At 35.8% G+C, this 20,594-nt stretch overlaps 1 protein-coding gene and 1 long non-coding RNA gene across 2 annotated transcripts; both read left to right on the forward strand.

Moving 5' to 3' along the window:
- Positions 1-761: 761 nt before the first annotated feature.
- On the forward strand, positions 762-2,097 carry LOC150076968 (uncharacterized). Its single transcript, XR_016547703.1, has 4 exons — positions 762-823; positions 1,099-1,280; positions 1,507-1,554; positions 1,909-2,097. It is a non-coding gene; the product is annotated as an uncharacterized LOC150076968 (long non-coding RNA).
- Positions 2,098-6,709: 4,612 nt separating this feature from the next.
- Positions 6,710-18,616, forward strand: LOC150076969 (uncharacterized). The gene is made up of 4 exons (XM_090386945.1): positions 6,710-6,869; positions 15,963-16,194; positions 17,347-17,394; positions 18,337-18,616. Exons 2-4 carry the CDS (start codon positions 15,971-15,973, stop codon positions 18,431-18,433), a joined length of 369 nt encoding a protein of 122 aa, XP_090243071.1. The 5' UTR covers positions 6,710-6,869; positions 15,963-15,970; the 3' UTR covers positions 18,434-18,616.
- Positions 18,617-20,594: the final 1,978 nt, after the last annotated feature.

Consider the following 20,594-nt stretch of genomic DNA (forward strand, 5'->3'; position numbering starts at 1 on the left):
AGTAGCTATTTTTACCTTCCTTTACCCTTTAATTGGCCCTCGTGGGTAGCACTCTGGTCATAATCACCTACTCCTTATTATTCTTCTTCTGGCGTTATAACCCAGGGTAGGTCTTACCCTTTTCAACGATGTTCCACCAATAAGCCCTCCTGGAATTCAAACTCAAGATCTTTCAGTCCTCTTCTACATCGCCCATCCATCTTTTCCGTGGTCTTCCTCTCGCCCTCCTACTAGTAGTTTCCATTTCATTATACTCTTAGTTGTTCTGCTGTCATCCATTCTCATAACATGTCCCAACCACGAAAGTCTCTGGCTCTTCACAAAACGATGTCTGCACCCTGAATAAGATGGTCAAGTTCATGGTTCATTCTGATCCTCCAGGATCCATCAACGTCTTGTACGAGTCCAAAAGCTTTTCGTAAAATTCTACGCTCCTCCCCCTATACTTCGGAATTACAAACATACCGATGCCTTATAGCCTTAGTAAAGGTTAGCACTTAGTAAAGATTTGCCCTTTACCTCTTCCGCCTGCTTTATCTCAGATTGTGTTGACAGGAACAGTTCTCTTCCGCTGATAGGAACAGTTTTCCTTCGGATCAGCCCTCTTCCTCTGACAGGAAGAGTTTTCCTTCCTTCCTTAAATCCGGAAGCATCCCCCAGATGCAGGTAGATTAGTTACCTGAGATTGTAGCATCACAACACGGAAGCCCTTGACAAAAAAAGAGATAAATATTATCTTCTTTTGAAGAACAGATCAGTGTAAACTGACCCTGCGAGAACAGCCAGAGTAGCTTTTTAATTTTGTCATTCATTTTTCGCAATGGTAGGTAAATCCAACTCAGTCTATCGATATATTTATTTTTGTTTTTGGCTAATATTAAAAGAATGACAGTGATGTCTATATTATTAAGACGTTTTTTAATGGATAAATAGTCAGCTGAAGTATCAATCCGCGTAGATGTTACTAAGTATTGTAATTTTGTTTAGAATTTCTTCTCCAATTTCTTAAAATTAAAATTAATCGTATTTTTCAAAATTCACGACTGTTTTTTATTCTCTATTTATTTATTTTTATTACTTTTCCCTTCTAATTTAAAGGCTAATCGCACTCTGATTCTCCTCTGTTGCGTGGTGATGTTCCTTGTGGTAGTTCCAGCGAACTCTGATGATGGTCCAGTCATTCTTAAACCAGGAGAAGAAGTGCCTCCAAACTCGGTGAAAGCAAATTGTGTTGCAGTTGATGCAAATGGAAAGCCTTACGCTTTTGATATTCTTATCCCGTAAGTATGCTTATTAAAAATACAAATTTGTGTTAACAATCCACTGAAAAGTTAAAAGGGTGAAACAGCAATCGGTCTAGGAAGTTACTTTTGAATTTTTACTCAAACAGTAGAGATAGACAGAGCTATTTCTTCATTAAAACATTGCATGACAATCAAACATTAATGTTGAATTAAAACAATAATTTGTTTTCAGTTACTAATGTGATTTTATTCTCTGATATAGAGGGGTGCTCGACTTTACCATCTTCCGAAAGGAGAACGGAAAAACCAAGTAAGTTTCCTCTTTATTAGTTTCCTCTATTTTATGTTAAAACTCTATTTACATATTTATTATTGTAAAGCTTTATTTAGAAAAGTATTTATTAATAGAGAAGTGGGGGATTTAATGATTACGATTCCCAAATCCAGGTTGAGTGATTAAATATATTCCCATTTCACCATGTCAATGTAAATGAGGTAGAATTTCTAATATTTTGATAGGGAATTGTATATATTTAATGAATCTCTTTTTTATATATACAATGTATAATCCTAGTTCATTAAATCTAATAATCTAATAATAAAATTCTATTTAAGCTCCACTTTCGTTTTTCTGATGTTTTGTTTTTCTGCTGTTAAATTTCAGAATGGATTTTGGAATTCTCCGCGACCTTGTAAAAATAGAAAAGGCCTGGCAGTAGACCTAGGGATGTTATCAACCTATATTGAGAGGATACAATAATTGCCTATAACCAATAAGTCTTTAAGAAAAAGGGAAAGAAAATGAATGCATTTATGCTAGTTCGCTATTTCAGAAACAGAAATGACGTGTTTCTATGTGACAAATTTGTAAAAATCGAATTTAAATAAAGATGTCACTCATCATAAGTAAGACGATTGCTTTCTTGATCACTGGATTACTGAAGCTCTCTTAAATTTATTTAAAACTACATTTGTAAGAAACTTGAATTTTATTAATCATACTTCTTATTTTCGTAGCACTGTATTATAAAACAATCTCATTATTTTGTCTATCGATTAAACAGGGAATATTGAGATTGACCAGTTCAGATAATCACAATCTGTGCCAAACATCGAGTAGGGTTTTTCCTACTCGATGTTTCGTAGTCAGATCACTACAAGAAAAATTTAGAGTAAAAGAAAGGATAAAAATAACAATTGGGGAAGGCCATACGTTGTGAACTAACCTTTAGCTTTCCATGTAACTTCCTGAAACTTAGCAGTCGTTCCAAGGTCGTAATCTTAGGAAGGCAACATGGACTCTTTATTTCAAGGTCCCTCTTTTGGCAATGGACAGCTACAGGATTATTCGCCTCGTTTTCCCCTAATTTTGTTTTCGATACTGAATACGTTATTGTAAGCTAAGTTCTCACTAGAGCAGCATTTCTCGTCCTGGAACGAGTCTCACGCAAAAAAGAATTTCGATTCTTCTCCATCTACTATTAAACTACCTTATGAAGCCATAAACAAATTATAGTATATCAGCAGAAGCTGTAAATACAACTGCTGTACAATGTTTCGACAGTTACGTTGCTAGTCTGGAAAGCGAATAAAAAGCACTTCCAATTTGAGTGTTACCACCTTATGTTTATTGAAAATCCAAAATCTAGTTTATAAGTAATAAAACACAAGGTCAATAAAATCTATATTAGAAGAAGTCTTTTTATAAAATCGTCAAGTTATTAAAGCATAAAATAAAATATAAAATTCACGGTATAATGTCATGGACCTGTAGCCATTCAATTTGAAATTTCAGCATATACTATTGGTAAAGTTTCCTCTAGCGAAACATGTCCAAGTTATAAAATGGAAATGAAACTACCTCTCATTTACACTATCCAGTGCTCCTGCAGGCGAGAAACAAAAGTAGGGCAAAGAACTCCATGACTCCATTGAGTTGTTGTCGAAGACCGTCTAAGAATACGTTACTTAGCTTTAGTTCAGAGTACTTGCTACATTCAAAGTCAAAAGTAGGGGTACTTTTTGTTTAAGGTAAGCCACTCCCTTTATTCTGTATTTCGTTAAAGTGTAAGAAGGAATTTTATTTAAAAATGGTATATGTGTTATTGTTATCTATGGCTATTATCATTTTATTAAAAAATTCTTATCGAATTCTATATTTCACAGAAATGTATCGAAGATTTTTTACCATAGTCATCTTTGCTGCTTTGCTTATCTGCGTCTATGCACAGAAGGAGAGCAGTGCGATACAAATCAACTTAAAGCTACCCCCTACTCAGAAAATAGTGCACAGGAAAGGCAGAGTTGGAAATGCAAAGCCACTTGCAGTAAATATCAACGTTCCGTAAGTAATTACTCTTCGTTCATAAGAATTTAACTTGAATAAATCAAAAACTTCAGAATTCAAGAGTAGCTCATTTATAGTAAAATTGGTAGTAATGTTTTTTTATATATAGGATTTAATCCCAAACCAAAGGGTTTGGGATTATACGTTGCTAAATTGAAATTATGGATATACCGAAGTTCGTTATCAACACAGCATGCTGTGTTTCATTTCAATATTACTGATAATAATTTCGTGGACGAATATCCGAGTTTTCGGGAGAAAAAACCATGCAACTCTCACACTAACTCGGATGTTCACCAATATTTTGCACCAATATTAAACTCGGGTTTTCTTCCACAACATTATTATCTATCGCTAAGTTGCTGATGCGCCTAAAACCCTACAACCCTACTACTTCGTATCATTTTCATATAATACTTATTGGAAGCAATTTTATTTGGATTGTAAATATTTAACGAGTTACATTATTTTCTTACAGACAATTAGTTTCCCTCAATCTGCATTCCGGAAACCGAAACAGGTAAGTTGTTTCGATAGTTAATAACTATTTTAAATTTTCAGAACAACTGCTATTACTTAGATTAATATTTTCTGAATTTTTCTGCATTCCAAAGTGTTTCAAAAATGACTCCTGTATCTGGAATGTCTCCTTGTAATGATATTTACTAATTTGTTGCTTATTTGGAAGGACTGGGGTTCAGATCTCAGTGAACATTGAAGAAAATGCTTAAAAGGTTTTTCTCATAAAGGTCTCTAATTAGTGAATCTTAGAAGATGTAATGTCGTTCTCTCATTTGGTTTTATTTTTTTATATTATTATTATTATTATTATTATTATTATTATTATTATTATTATAACAAATGCAAAAGGCATTCCACAATAAAAGTCAGTTGGATGTTATCTTCCATGACATAAAGGTTGCAGATAAAATTTCAGTAAACACTCTCCAGTCCAGTTGCAGTTTCATTTCAATATTACTGAAAACTTTCCTGTGACCCTTGTTAATTCTTGCCTTAAGCAAGAATTAATAAGGATCACAAACCAAAAGCTACTCGTACAATACCTCTTAATGTGTGTATCCGTCACCTGGTCATCTGCATCTCCTGATTTTCAAAAGAGTGTTTATATGAGTACTGGATGATGAGAAGTTTGAATCGGTGTTTGAGCAATTCTTCCATGATATCAAAATCAGTCATCTATGCCATTCCAGTCTCGAGGAACATAAATTGTTAGAGAATGAACCCCCTTCTAGAAAAATTGTTGTCCAGGGGTGAAATTTCTGTATTAAACTGATAAATAAATAAATAATGATTTTGTCTTCTGGATTTTTTCCACTCTAAATTCAAAGCAGATTAGCATACTGGCGTGTCATTTCAAGTTTTCCTCCTTAAAGAACTACATCAGGAAGGATCTGTTTGATTGTTTACTCTGAGCAAACATCTTCGAATTTTTAAAATGAAATATAAATACAGCGCGATTTATTTCGTTATGGAGTAAAATAACGAGTTTGCTATGCACTACTCCAACAACTCTTTGGAAAGATAGATAAAATGGGGTTCTTGCTCCTGGCTTTGCAGAAGATGACGCTGGTGATAAGGAAATTAATATAATGTAATGCATCCTTCAGCCAGTTACAGATGAACATTGAAAAAAAAAAACTAATTGAAAGTAAATTAAATGTAGATGTACACAGAAGATGAGTATGCGTGGAATGGCTTGTTGTTGTTGCTCTTGTTATAGGGTTTTAGGAGCATCAGCGACTAAGACTATATTGCTCCGTGTATACTGTCTGTAAACTGCGTATGTTCTGTGGTCGATTTTCTGTTTGCTGGATGAAAAACCGCGCTACCCTCGCCTGAACCCGACTAACTCAGCCACGTTGTGAAAAAGACCCCCAAAAATTCTTCACGTTATCGACGGGACTCGAACTCAGGTCTTTTACATCCAGTGTGATGGCACAACTAGTACATGTAAGGTCTCATCACATTGTGCAACTCTATTTTATGGACCACAGCTAATACAAATCTATACTTTGTTACATTTTTACACCTTGATATTCGAGTTTTCATAAACTGTAAATAAAAATTGCTTTCAGGGACTTATACACCTACAGCACTATTTATTAATAAACTGTCATTCTATTTATTTCAAATAACAATCCAGAGTTTTGTAACTGGGTAGTACGAATCCCCAGTCAACCACATGACCGACCTTTTTGAATAATTCGAAGTATAAAGCAGACCATAATCTAAAATAAACTGAATTGTCCAACGAACCCAATATCGTTTTTAATGGACTTTTAATCTATAAATAAAAACGCAGTGATTAAAAATACATTAATGTTGAAAAAATTAAACATTAATTAATTTTTCATAAATTTACATTGGTATGATTGTTGAGTTAGGGATGAATTGGAAATTATGAATTGAAGATAAAACAAATAATAATAATTTAGATATCATTATTATGTCTCATAATTTTAATTGATTTCTGCCTATTCGAACTAATAATTATTTTCATTAATTTTCTTCTAGACTTGGTATCAGCGTGCTGAGAAAACTCTTCAATTTGCGTATCAGAAATTAAGTTAACTACTTGAAGTGCACGTGATCAGTGGTTGCTAGGCAACACCACGTATATTTAAAATGAACATAGCATCGGATTCCTTCAAACGAGAAAACAATGTCACGATTGTATTAAATATCAGTACAAGTGTTTTTGTAAAATATTAAAAGTATGTGTTAATTATGTTTCAAGTAATGGAGTAAAATAATATATTAATCATATTCTTGACTAAATTCGTGAAAATGAGATGGCGCCCCTACTAGGGCGCCATCTAGCGAGCTATATTTTAAATACAGTAATTTAGTTAAAACATAATAATATGACATTACTAATAGCTTTGTGTATGTTTGTCTAGTATATATATTAATTCTCAAACAATTGAATGACTATTGTCTAGACATTGATGGATGACGCACCTGTTGACAACTTTGACGTCAAGGAAATTCTGAAAATATTCTAAAGAACAAAGAAAATTTATTTTCCTTGTAGCCTGGGCACCTTTTGCTTATTACCTGTGGGCAGTGGAAAGAGCAGTATTTACTAAATGTGTTTAGCATCGTCGAGTAGCAAAATTAAGACTTCCTATAACCTTGACGCAATATTTTACTGTAGAGGGCGTTGTTAGACTTGTCAGGAAAAGTAATTTTGATTACTTGGGGTAAAGTGAGCACATAATTGAAAGAGAAGTTGGGAGGAAGCATTGGCCAAAAAGGTAAGGCTGTTGTTGTACACAGGGTTTTTGGTTTTTATTTATCTGAGTTGAATTGTTTTGTATACACTGTATTCAAGTTTGATTTTTGGGAATTATTATAGAGTTTAATAGTTCGCGTTCATTTACATTTTCAATAATCATCTTAAGGAGGGTGATTTAATAATTATTAATTAATAAACGTGCTGTTTTAGTAAATGAATGCTTTTCTTAGCTGGAGGGCCCTGCTGACCTACTTTTACCTCATAATGAGAATGTAATTTACAATTAAATTATTGTTTTTTTTTTTAAGTATAGTAAGGAGCTTTGTAGATAAACAAATACTTGGGATCCCTTACAAAAAAATTAAGCAAATAAATCGTAGAGAAATTGTTTTTGTAATTATTATTTATAATAACAAAAAGACGGTTAGATAGCCCACAAAGGAATGTTTTGAAAGAATAGAAAAACGCTAGCTATAAGTTTGAACAGGAACACATTATTTCTGTAAATAAAAAATAAATACACAGAATTTAGAGAGTCTGGGACTGGTTACAAATGACCTTTTTTATTGTATGTACCTGGACCACAGATAGGACCAGGACCACAGGTTCCTATCTGTAGCGTGGGTACACGCAATTCGTCTTTTTTTTGTTTCGATCTGCAGAGAAATCGAATTACCAAATCGATTAGGAACGATGATAATTTATTATTTGAATGATTCACTGTCACAAATAGTGGGGAGAAGGAAAGTAGTATCATGCTGTTTGAATAAAAAAGTAATAAAAATAACACTGTAGTAGAACGATAAGATAACACTTCATGAATAACAACACATTTGAAATATAATGATAAAAGAAATATAATTAAAGACAAAAGCGATTAATTAAGTCATATACGTTAAATATTATTACGGCTATGTGGGCCATAGACAATACTTTCAATAAGGAACTGAAAGACAGATTGCAATACGACTCTGGTTTTATCGTTAATGATTACAGAGAATTGGCTCAGTTTATTTAATGTTTAAGCAAATTCAAATTTAAATCTGTAATTACACAAAGTGAAATATATTGCTCTTTATTAAGTTACAAAATAAACAATATAAAGTATAAATTTTCGCTTATTAAAATCTTCCTCCAAATAAGAGTCATTTTAAAATAAACAGGAAATTTTTTTCTATGCTTCATACCGTTTCCCGTCTCCAAAACGTGCACATCCAATTTCGCTTTGAACTTTACCAAACTCTCTGCTTCGACTACTGTTGTATGCAATTCATTCCAATGATGTACAACACTCGGCTAGAAATTAAATGGTACGAGATCCATTTCCTTCTGTTCCTGTTGAAATTTTTGTATTTGTGACCCCTGGTTCTTCTTTCTTCTGCCAGTAAAAATATACCTTCCCCATTATTTTGCTGATTCCCTTCAGATCTTATACCCCGATATATGCTTACCTAATGCATCTAGTTGCCAATTCTCGCATGTCGCACTTTCCAAGCCGTTCTTCATATGGACATCGATTATTACCCCCCCAACAATCTGGTAACTCTTCTTTGAACCATTTCTAGAAGTTCTTTTTCTTTCTTCAAGCATTGTTTCCAGACCTGAACACCGTATTCTAAATGCTCTCTCACCGTCATTTTGTACAAAGGGAAGATGAAGTCATTTTCCCTATTCGCGAAGGTCATATATATCGTTGAGAAGACACAACGTACTTTCCTAACTGCCTGTCTACATTGAGTGGAAAATTTAATGTTTGACTGAATTGTAACCTCAAAGTGTTTTTCGTCTTGAATCACTTTTAACTCCGCCCCCAGCTTGTAAGTAATTCCTGCATTAGTTCTCTAGGTGCAAAACTTTACATTCAGAACCATTAACTTCAGTTGAACTGATCTAAGTCATTCTGAAGCAAAATAGCCTGGTCCCGTTCGTTAACCATCCTTTAAATAATCAGCTGACCTTGACAACCGAGTGCATGAGAAGTTTCACTACTTCATTAATGTCATTAGTGGAGGAAGAATCAGAAGCGCCCCCAATACTGAACCCTAAGAGACTCACTTGTCCACCCTGAGGTATATCCATTCATGACTAACCTCTCTCTCCTACCTTTTTTGCCAGCTCTTCATCCAGCGAAGGATCTTTCCATTAACTTCAATTTGCTAGTTTATGTAATAGCCTTTCTTGGGGAAACTGTAACAAAAGCTTTACTGAAGTCAAGGTAAATAATGCCCAAGTTGTGTCTTGCACCAACTGTTTTGTGACTTCGTTATAATAATTAACTAAACTGGTCAGGCAAGACTTCCCCGTCATGAACCCATGCCGTAATCCATTAAGGATAGTATTCCTATCGAGATGGTCCAGCATTGTATCTTTAACCGCTCACTCCATGATCTTGTCCACCACTGAAGTGGAACTCGCTAGTCTGTAGTTGCCCATCACGTCTTTCGCATCTCCTTTGCGGATTGAGGAGACATTAACTCATCTCCAATCCAGACGATCTCCCCGGAAGTCTAATGGTGATCTCATTAACATCCTAAACGGGATGGTGTACCACACGCAGCCTTTTTTTTTTAAAATATAACAGGATGCATACCATTCACTTCTAAAACCATACCTTGCTGAGCTTCAGAAGTTTTCGACAGATACCCTTCACTCCGAATTGATATATCACTTATTATACAGCAGTCTAACTCCTTTTCACTCGTCCCGCGTGGTGCGCAATGGCCTTTCAAATATAAAGATCATTGCAAAATACCTATTCAACTCGTCTGCCATTTATACTGGACTTTCTATGACTTTTCCAGTTTGATTAAGTAAGGGACTTCTCTGATTCACTCTCATCCTTTTCGTACTCTGTACGACTCTTTGTCTCCATTTTTAGCCCTCTTGGTTTTATTACATACATTGTAACTGTCCCATGCTTTTTTTTCTTTTGCCCAATCATTGATATACGTAAAACGTGAAAGCCCTTGAATACGTCCAATAATGAACTCGTGTCTAGCAGGTTTACAGTTATCTTTCCATTTAACAGATACAAGAAATATCTCAATCCATGATGAACCCCTCTCTTGAAATTGAAGTCCCCCTCTTTTCCTTTGAACACATAAATCTCTTTGGACACTACCCATTTGATGACATTAATTATGAATGGTCAAAATGGCTTGCCGAAGAAACGTACTCTAATAAGGGATATGATCACCATGGATGGCAACATAAGTGTGACATCGATTCCTCATGCTGAGAACGAGATGTTAATTTGTGCCTAAAGTACCTGTTCTCGTCTTAGGTGAGGGCTGACGTAAGCTCAATGAGGTTTCTAGGAGGGACCTGCAACTGTCAATCTCCTGCCTAAAGCATCTTAGCCATGCTCTATTGGAGTGAAGTTTGTGGATCTTGCTAGCCATTTCATATGGGCGAACTCGTCTTCTGAGAGCATCACTGTGCTACCCCACGAAGGCCTTTAACCGTGCCTCTGTGACATTTGCAGTGATGGTTATCTTAAAATCGATAGTGCGAACGATACACGCAACATCCAGAGGTTTTCCATGTTGTGCAAAGATGTAAATTTGAACTTCGTGTGCGAATTTATTAGCATGATCTGACAAAGTTTATTTTCTATCATTTTTTTGTATTTTTTATTTTCTTTAACTTTTTTTTTTAATGAATTGAAATTTAATTGATCTATTAACTACGATTTCTTCTAATTTGGTGATCTATTAATTATGATATGCTAAACCCAGTTAAAAAACATCAAACGCAAAGAAATGAGATAACTCAATAACAATAATAAAGAATGCTTTATGGTATTTTTGTAGAATTTTCAAGGTCATTTATCTCACATTGAAACTCAAATGCTCACGTGGTGTCTGTTAGGCGCAACGTGAACTCTATTTTTACCAGCTGTTTGTGTTTATCCGGCGAAATCAAAACATTATGACAACTTTAAACACTTGTCTATGGCGTCTCACAGACACCACGTGGGAATGAGAGTTGCCTAGAAGAAAGATGGATTCTGTTACTCACCTGGCATATGTTAAACGCCAAACAAAAAGTTAATGTCTCGTAATTCATAGTATTTTAACACAGTACTTAAAATATTTGAATAACACAGACATTTCACTAAGAACATCCAAGATTTGGAATGGTATTGTCTATCCCTGCCCAGACAGGAGAGATGACTAGAAAAACTCCCTCGATGGAAAGTTTTTTTGGATAGTTGCGAAGTATGGATACATTACCTGCAGAAATCCTAGAATAAAGTTTATTATTATTATGAAGACCCCAAACACGAAAGGTATCAAAGCCTACAGTACTTAGTTCCGTGCAGCAGTTGAAGGCTGAGAAATTGAAAGAAGATACTTATTGACATTAGACTTGAATTTCTGTAGATTGTAATTAGACAGTAAATGGACGTTGACTGGTTGCAACACGTATTCACTCTGATTTGGAAGAGAGAAGGGGAATTATAGATAGAAGCCAATTCAGAACAGTGCCCGTGGAGGTATCTATAGAAAAGGCCTGCAGCAGGAACAGAACATATATGAGATAGAGAGTGGAGAGACTCTGTTAGAGATGAGTCATTAATTAACCTAACTGCCCTCTTTTGAATGGAGTTTAGAAGCCTGAAGGATGTTATTAAGACAGGGCCTCAGATGTGGGAACAATATCCTATGGTAGGGCGGATTTGCGATTTGTACAGAGTGAACAGCTGTTTGGAAGAAAAGTAACGCCGAGAACCAAAGAGAAAACCCTGTTTTTCAGCTGTAGAAAAAGCAATATTTGTAATGTGCTTATGCCAAGAGAAAGAAGTAGTCAAAAAAATCTTTAACAGAGACATGTGATCTTGTCTAGAAAGCTGAGTGTCGTTGAAGATAAGCATAGGAACAGAAGAATCCTTTTTGCTAGATGTACAGAAAAATTGTATTTATCAATGAAGTAAAATATTGCTTGAATTATATTGCCATAATCAGTTTTTGAAGTTTTATAGAAATAAGATTCTATTTCTGTTATTTCTATTTGGAATATTCAAAGATATATCCATTAGTATCATATGGTTACTACAAAGACTACTTAATCACCTTATACATAAATGTATAAGGTAATAAGAGTATAACTATAATGTACAAGAGGATTAACACTGACCATACCTAGCAGGCTTTTGAATTTCTTCAAACCATGTCTTAGAGAATTTCAAAAGCCTTCTGAAAACTCACTGGCTAAAGGCAAAGTTCCTACAATCCACTTCTTAATAAACAGAGTTATAGACAATTTTGAAACGATGGGTGCACAAAAAAAAAAAAATAAATAAATAAATAGTTTCAGATATCAACTGTTCCAATTTCATCTCTCAGCGATTCATGGTTTGCCACCTACAGAAGTGAAGCGCTCTAATTAAAATTAAAATTTCCCTCTATCCAATGATTTTTTTAAGTGTCAAGAATATTGAGAAATGTTTTATAAAATAAACAGAATATAATCTATTAATCAGTTGATGGTTTAATGAGTAATTAAATCGTGCGAATTTCTTTCTTGGACCTATACACGTTAATACTTATAGATTACGTTTCTCGATATTTATTGAATGGTTATTTTGATCAGTTCTACCGCCAGATGAAATTAATGAAGTCTGAAGAATTTTGTGAATACTTAGGGTACTCTTTACTGATGAGAGTAGATTCAGTCTCAGCAACGATTCTGGACGTCAACTAATCTGGCGAGAAGTTGGCACACGGTATCACTCCGCAAAGATCACTGAAAGGGATCGATATGGCGGTCGAGGTGTTCTAGTCTGGGAAGGCGTTGTCTTGGATGGATGTACACAACTCCAGATACTCGAAGGCGGTACTGTAACCGGTGCACACTATTGTACTGAGGTAATTCTTCCCCATGTGCATCTGTTCCGAGGTGCCATTGGCCCCGAGTTCGTGTTTATGGATGATAACACCACACCCCATCGCACTGCAGCTGTTGATATGCTTTTGGAAAGTGAGGACATTGTTCGTATGGATTGGCCTGCCCGTTCCAGCGGTCTGAATCCCATCGAACACATATGGGACGCTCTGGGGAGACGCCTAGCGGCACTTCCACACCCACCAGAAAATGTTCACCAGCTGAAGATGGCTCTGACAGAGGAATGGACTATGTTACCGCAAGAACTTATCAACAACATTGTTCTAAGTATGGCGCAAAGACTGCAATCGACATTAGGAATGGCCATATCTCCTACTGAGGACTACCTCTTCCCTTTGTTCCATCTTCGGCAGTGATGCATCTGTATCACGACAGCCAGTGCTATGTTGCCATTTTTGAATAAAGTCCCTCTGTACCGTTTTGTTTCCGTTGTTGTTTCCTTCATCATTTCTGTACCTCACGAGGTTCCTTTGATATGCTTTCCCATATCCAGTCCACTCCTATGAGAAGCTACAGGTGAAAACCTGACTGGTTCTTTTACACAACAGTATATCTTCTGCATACATTAAAAGATGTTTCTGCCATTCGGGAAGGTTCCAGTTTCATCTTTTCTTGCATATGCAGATAATATTTACTACACACACTGGCCAAAAAAACAAAACGAACTTTTATTCAGTATCGAATCGGGCCACCTTCGTTTCGAATAACAGCAAGTATGCTAGTGCAGCATGGATTCTGAAAGTTGTTTTGGTGCGTTTTGGTTTTATCGTAACCATTCTTCCAGCATAATATCGCGTAGCCTCGACAAAGTTGAGGGAAGAGGACTTCGTTGACGAACAGCTCTCTCCAACATAACTCTCAATAGGGTTAAGATCAGTTGAATGTGGGAAACAGGGAAGATGTTGATTGGAAATCCGTGTCATGTTCTTCGAACTGTTGCTCGATTCTGGCACAATGCGTTGTTGCATTGTCATCCATAAAGTGGCCATCACCTTCGGCATAACGTGTAATTTACAGTCATTTGCACATTGCAAGGTGCCGTAGATCTGATACAAAATTCTCTGGTACTTCCTGGATGACATTCGACCTTCAAAAGACCTAGTCCGTGCCAACAAAACATTCCCCATACCACGATACCGCCTCCAGATGCTTGAGGTTGTCTTAACAAGGCAAGAAGGGTCTATGACTTCGTGAGGTTCTCGCCACACTCTGCCTACCATCAGTACAAAACAAACTGTGTCGTGATTCATCTGGCCACATGACCGTCTTGCATTGTTCCACTGCCCGATTACGATTTTCTCAGAACCACTGCAAGCAGATTTTTCTGTTTTTCTCTGAAACAAGTGGCTTCCGAATAGGCAGGCAACTGCCAATACCCAATTTCTGCAATTCTCTGAGCATGTTGCGGGTTGAAATAGGGCAGTTCTGGGCTCGATTGAATTAGATGTTATTTTCTACACAGACGCTGGATGCTCATTTTTCCATACGGTCCTCCTTAGAGTATGACGGCTTCGATTTTGAAGTATTGTTTTTCTACTACATTTACGCCTTTCAAATGTGGACGAACCGCTTGCTTTCCAGTCGTTATAAACCTTTGAGATGGATGTTTTTCGTAAACCTGTTACATCTTTCGTTTCTTGAATCGTGGCTCCTGCTAAACGTGTACCACAATAAGACCTTTTACAAAAATCTAATGGTTCACGGGTTTTCTCCATTTTTGTTTCAGATTACTGTAGTCGAACAGCCTGTGCAGTCTTTATACTCAATGAGTCAAATATTCTCATTTCTTATATTTATGACTGTCTTAATACAAAAGTTTGTAATTTTTGACCAGTGGGCGTACATGCTGTACTCAAATAGGAAGGACGGATTACATGCACGTGTAAGACTGGGACAACGCCCTTGGTATATGAGAAATTTTACAGTCTCACCTTTAATTCGGAGAAATTTAAATACTTTGGATACTTAATCCTTTGCCTAGAGGAGATATATCAAATCGGGTTTTATCCCTATACCCCTGCCATGTGGGACTTCAGCTGTAGCCGTCATGGAGTACAAGACAAGATCGCGATAAGAATGACTCCAAAAGAGAGTGCAGAATGTGTTTCTGAACGAAAGTTCCTGCTTGACCAGTAGGTACCCCCAAAAAAAGTTGTTGAATAAAGTGGAAAAAAATTGGGATTACAGGGAAAATGCTTGAGTGGTTTTGGGACTATCTCAAATGATGTAAGGAGGACGTTTGGAGCGTGGCCAGAAATCGGCATTCTTCACAATGAATTGGCTTGGTAAGTGGAGTGCCACAGACTGAATGCTGGAGACCTTTTCCCTATTCTTTCTAACGTTCCTTAATGGTCCTCGCGGGTAGTACCAGTGATTATAATTACCGTCCTTCCCACACCGTGTGGGAAATTTCGGTTTCGAGTCCCATCAATGACTCGAGAAACTTTTATGGGCTTTTTTCACTTCGTGGCTGAGTGTCGGTCTCAGGCGTGAACAGCAAGGTTCCCCTCTCCCCGAAACTTGGGTTTTGCTTTTAGAAAAACAAGTCGACCAGAGAATACACGCAATTTACGGATATAATTCACATGGTTCATAAATTAGTGTTCGGGTGGTCTTAAGGTGATACTTAATCTTCCTCATCATTGATGAGGGAATACTGATGATCTTGGAGTGGTCTAATCACCAGCCCGCTCTTTTAACTTAGAAATAATACAAATCCTTAGTGCAGAGTAGTTGGCGTCGATCTTTTGAGGCAGTAGAATGTTCCTGTGATAACAAAAGATTACACGGAGAATCCAGAAACGTTGCCAAATTAGTTGCGTGACTTTTTTGCTGGAATTAGAGATATTTGAATGCGCCCCTATTTTAATATTTTTATATTAGCCTAATGAATTCTTCTGTTCAAAAGCGATTCACGATTTCTTTCTTTTCGATTTTTAATTTTCAAATTATTAACGTTTCTCTTTTACTTTGTTTTCACCTAAACAATGGCTTAGTTATCAATATCGATCGATTATCAATCATGTTATCCATTATTTATTAATTATGCGATTAATAATCGTATATTAATCCTGTAACTGATTTTGATGCTGGTAATCCCATTGCTTTTATCCCGTAGTGTATACTGAGGCGAATTTTGTAATTTCAAATGATATAAATAAACATATTTTTACAACAGCCGCGTTATTACTCTTTTACTACTTAGATTCGACCATGAAGACTGTTTTCCTTCTGTCCTGTTTCTTGTTGGTGCTGCTTGTGGAGCTTCAAGCAAAACCTGCCGAAGTCGAAGCTAATGCTGATCCCGAGTATTCGGAAGAAAACGAAACAAATAACGGAAGACGAGGTAGTAAAAATGGCGACACCGATGATGATGACGAAGACACTGGACGCGGTGGATTCAGAGCAAAACCCTATGGTGTCGACATTGATATCCCGTAAGTACTGATCTGTTATTGTAGGAAAAATAGGAAAAATAAATCCATCAACTTTCATCATTTCCTGGATCTGTTTTTATTTTCCACACTCGAATGATTGCCCTTGAATAGAGGACAGCAATTGTTCGTATTAGTCATCCACTCAAAGGAAGTTGAGTTGTTGAAAGTGAGCCATTTATGATTATTATGAATCCCAATACTTTAATTTTAGATATCACTGTACCGCCATCTATTACTAGAAATTTGAACTAAATTAATTTATATTTTATATTTTATTAATAGTTTGCAGTGTTTTATTATTTATGGCATTTTACATAAGGGGTTCAAATTAAATTAAAGAAATTAGAAGTTGATAGCTTAAATAGATTCAAGGCAGATATAAAAACAAAAAAAAAAAAAAAAGAAGAAGAAATGTCTATTTAGCCAAAATTAAAATAAAGCCGTTTTTCAGATAGATTGTCGATTGACCTTCAGCGATAGATGATCCCATTTCAAGGTCATGGGTATAGAAGGTATTATGAAGTGGTGAATTACTATTTTAGCAAATAAAAATATTTACCAAAACAGGTGAAAAATGTTTAATCTCTGATGTTTAATAATTATTAATATTAATAATTAATTATCAACTTAGTATAATAATTATTAATTTAATTCAATTATAAAGCAACCATTATTGAGTTAGTCGGTCTCAGCTGAGAGGGGTGCATGGTTTTTACTCTCGGAAACCTGGGTTTTTCGCCCAGCCAATAAACAAATCAACCACAAAATACATGCAATTTACAGGTGCAATGCACTGACTCCTTATGGCCTTAGTTACTTCGGCACATTATCTTAGTGTATTTTTTAAATAATTAATTATTTGATTTTGTATGTGATGCTTTCCAACCAAAATTTTTCTCTTATTAGCGCTTTTATCAAACTTATCAATTTGAACCTGTTTTACTGAAAGAATAAAAGTTTCTGCTTCTGACTCTTTGATCGTGAAACTTAAGACATTTGAAATAATCTCTTGTCCTTTGTTTTATGCGCAGAACGTTGTTTAAACTTCTAAGATTAGCTGAAATAAACGTTATTTAATAAATCATATAACAAGATGTAATTACATCTTATTTATTAATAACATAATATTAATTATGTTATTCTCTTTTATAGAAGCATCTTCAACTTTAGATTAATGAGAAAGGAATCTGGAAAATCGAGGTGAGTGTACTTATTATAAAACTTCTTAGTGCACCGGTTTTAGGAAAGTAAAAGAATAAATAATATCCTGATTTTAATTAATAGCTTTAATTAATAGAAGAATCGATTATATTTTTCTAGCGTGACAGTCTAGTGGTTTGGAGAGGTTTGGGTTCGAATCTTCTGCAGAAAAGTGAGGAGTTGTATACTTTTAATCGGGGCCGGAGTTAGCCAATTACGAGCGAATGGAGTGAGGTTCCCCCATGAGTTATGTATGGATTTTTGGCCCGCATAGCATGCAAATCGACCCGTTATATTAAAGTTTAAAAAGTCTCAGGATCAAAAAGCTGGGGTATATCATAACAATCATCTCCAGTGCCATTCAATGAAGGCATGCCAATTCCCAATCCAGTTTCCAGACAGGCCTTCAGAATTGAATGATGAATCTGGTGAATAGGATAATTGGGAATTACCCTAGAAGCCTGTTCCAGTAAAACACCACACAAAAAAAAATGCTTGTTGGAAAATAATGTGGCCGGAATGCGTTCACGTGCAGCAACCAGCAGTGGACATCTAAGAAACAGTTGTGGAAGATATCGCTGAATTGATAGCACTTCGGAGATGGCTTGGTGGCGAAGGCTTCAGTGACCACCAGCCTGATGCTACCATAGGAATTGTAAACAGTCACGAAGAGGAGTTGTCTGTAGAAGAACTGTTAGAATGTGCGAAGAGGAGAAGGAAGAAGATGTTGTAAGGTTTTAGGCTCGTCAGCAACCACAATTGACGGGATTCAAAACTTAGGTCTTTTCCACCTGGTGTGGGGAGGACGGTGATGATTATACCAACTGTGCTGCCCATGAGGCAAAGAGGACTAAGATTAAACATTGATTATTTTAAATATTTTTCAGCATTACTTGTTCTCTTAAATTATTTATGAATTTTTCTTATTTTCTTTAACTGTAGATTGGGTCTTGAAGTTTTGCCCGGATTTGGACTTGTCAGAATAGGAACAAGTTGGGAAGACAGACCCGGAAGTGTTATTCCACACTTCAAGAAGTAACAGCTGTGCAATAATACCTTTAGTTTTATTCAAACTAAAGGTATTATTTTGAATATGTAAGGCTCTGCGTATCCCATCAGGAAAAAACTAAGTAGATAAAATGAAATGAGTAAATATTACTAAAATGTGTCTGCTTGTTTGCTTTAAAAACAGAAAAAGGAAAAAGCGTTTAATGGAGTTAATTTTCACCCCTTGTATGAAAAATATAAATAAATAAACTTTTATTAAATAAAGGAAAAAAAAACATTACATTATGTAAATAGGATCATGAACAGACAAAAATAGCTTGAACTTCTTGAGTAGCTCATGCAGAACATAAACTTCTCACTCAAAGAACAAGATTACTGATTAGTGCTGGGAGTATTAATTCCCATTCTTTGGCTTCAATAAATTTCAAGAACGGAATTTCCATTCTTAAAATTTATTACTGAATGATGTCCTCACTCTGGGTGAGTCATTACATGACTCGAAGAGCCATTGGTAGGTTAAAGAGGTCTCTCAAAGGTATGATGTAACTCAGGTGTTGTTAATCAATTCCAAGTCCAGAACCATACGAAGAGGACAGAGATATGTCTTCCACGACCAAAGAACAAAATAACTTTTTTCGAAATTCCACCACTATTGGGATGCACAAGCCAAGGTGATTAATTTAGAAAAATAACACAAAGGAAAATTTTTCTCCAGTCTTTGTCAACGATCAAATCTCCAGCGTCCATCATTATTTTCTAAATAAGCAATCAAGACAAAGCATTGTGTTCTCCATAGCGGCTTTCAAAATTTCTGATGGAATGCTCACTACCTTTTGATGGATTACGTCCTTCAAACCTGAAAAGGTTGAAGGGAATCTCCGTAAACACGATGTTTCAGATGTCCTCACAAACAAAAGTCTGCTGGTATTAGATCGGACATTGTGGACGTTTCACATAACCTTGAAAGAAAAGGGACCAATAATAGTGTGTGCTGTAACCTTTAAGGTGAAGCGATTCTTCAAGGTGCAGAAGCTCAAGTACCTTATGTACCATAAGCTCATAAACATAAGGTACACGTTTTCTATAGTCCAAATTCTCAAACCTACCACTGGGCGAAATTACGATGGCTTTCATAGTACTGTATTGGAATTCAAATCGATGCAGTTGTTTGATTATAGGAAAACAGGTGGAGATACTTGAAGCTTTAATGCCATATCTTTAAGGATTTAAGTACGTGCTCCAGGAACAACAGTCGTATGAGATGTATGGTGATCACTAAATGATCTGAACGAATTTGATCGGCTTGCAACTCATCAACTCTTTGAGTGACTTCTTTTGACGCTAACGAATAACCACTGGCTTAGGAATTAGGTGGCCTTGTTCGAAAAGTTTTACAATATTTAACATTGTTCTATGAATAAGCCTTGAGGGATTTTTCTGTTTTTGATACGCTCTAAAGACCGCAATAACACCTGTCGTTATTTTTATAATAAAGTTTAATTAAAAGTGCTTTATCTTAGGCAACATTTTAAAACGAACTTCACTGGACTACAGTTTCAAGTTTTTGATCTTGAAGACGAAGAAGAAGACCAAGATTACCAAACACTCGAATTATCCGATTCACTCCAATAAACAGAAACTAATTTGTTCTGTTTATTGGAGTGAATAAATCGCTAGCACTGGTAGTGCTAGCGATTTATTCACTAGTGGTATTATTGTGGTATTTAGGGCACGTATATCTGAAAAGATAGCACGTATATCTGAAAGATGAGATGCAGAAAGGATTTCAGTGAGTCAAAAAACGTAGTTGTAGCGTTTGACATACCTAAAGGACATCCTATTAAAGAAGTAGCTGAATTTTATGGTTTTTAAGAAAGAACAGCAATACGAATTTTTAAGTAATGATGCCGTTAATTTGTGATCAAAGTCAACCAGAAATCAGTGGGAGAACTGTGGTCGAAAGGTGATCTGTGACAATTATGGCGTCTAGGAAATGAAAGGCGATTTCAAACAAGACAAGAACTGCTGCAAACAGTTAACCAAGGACTTCATAAGCCGATTTCTAGAAGATTACTGCGAAGAGAATTGCATAATTACATAGATATCTGGAGTAGAGTCTCTGAAAAAGATCAATGTTAACAGCTATTCAAAAAATAACTGGAATGTTTTAATTTGGTTTGACGGATCCAAAT

This window comes from Mastigoproctus giganteus, chromosome 12, assembly GCF_048544385.1.
Source record: "Mastigoproctus giganteus isolate SK-2022 chromosome 12, ASM4854438v1, whole genome shotgun sequence".
NCBI lineage: Eukaryota > Metazoa > Arthropoda > Arachnida > Uropygi > Thelyphonidae > Mastigoproctus > Mastigoproctus giganteus.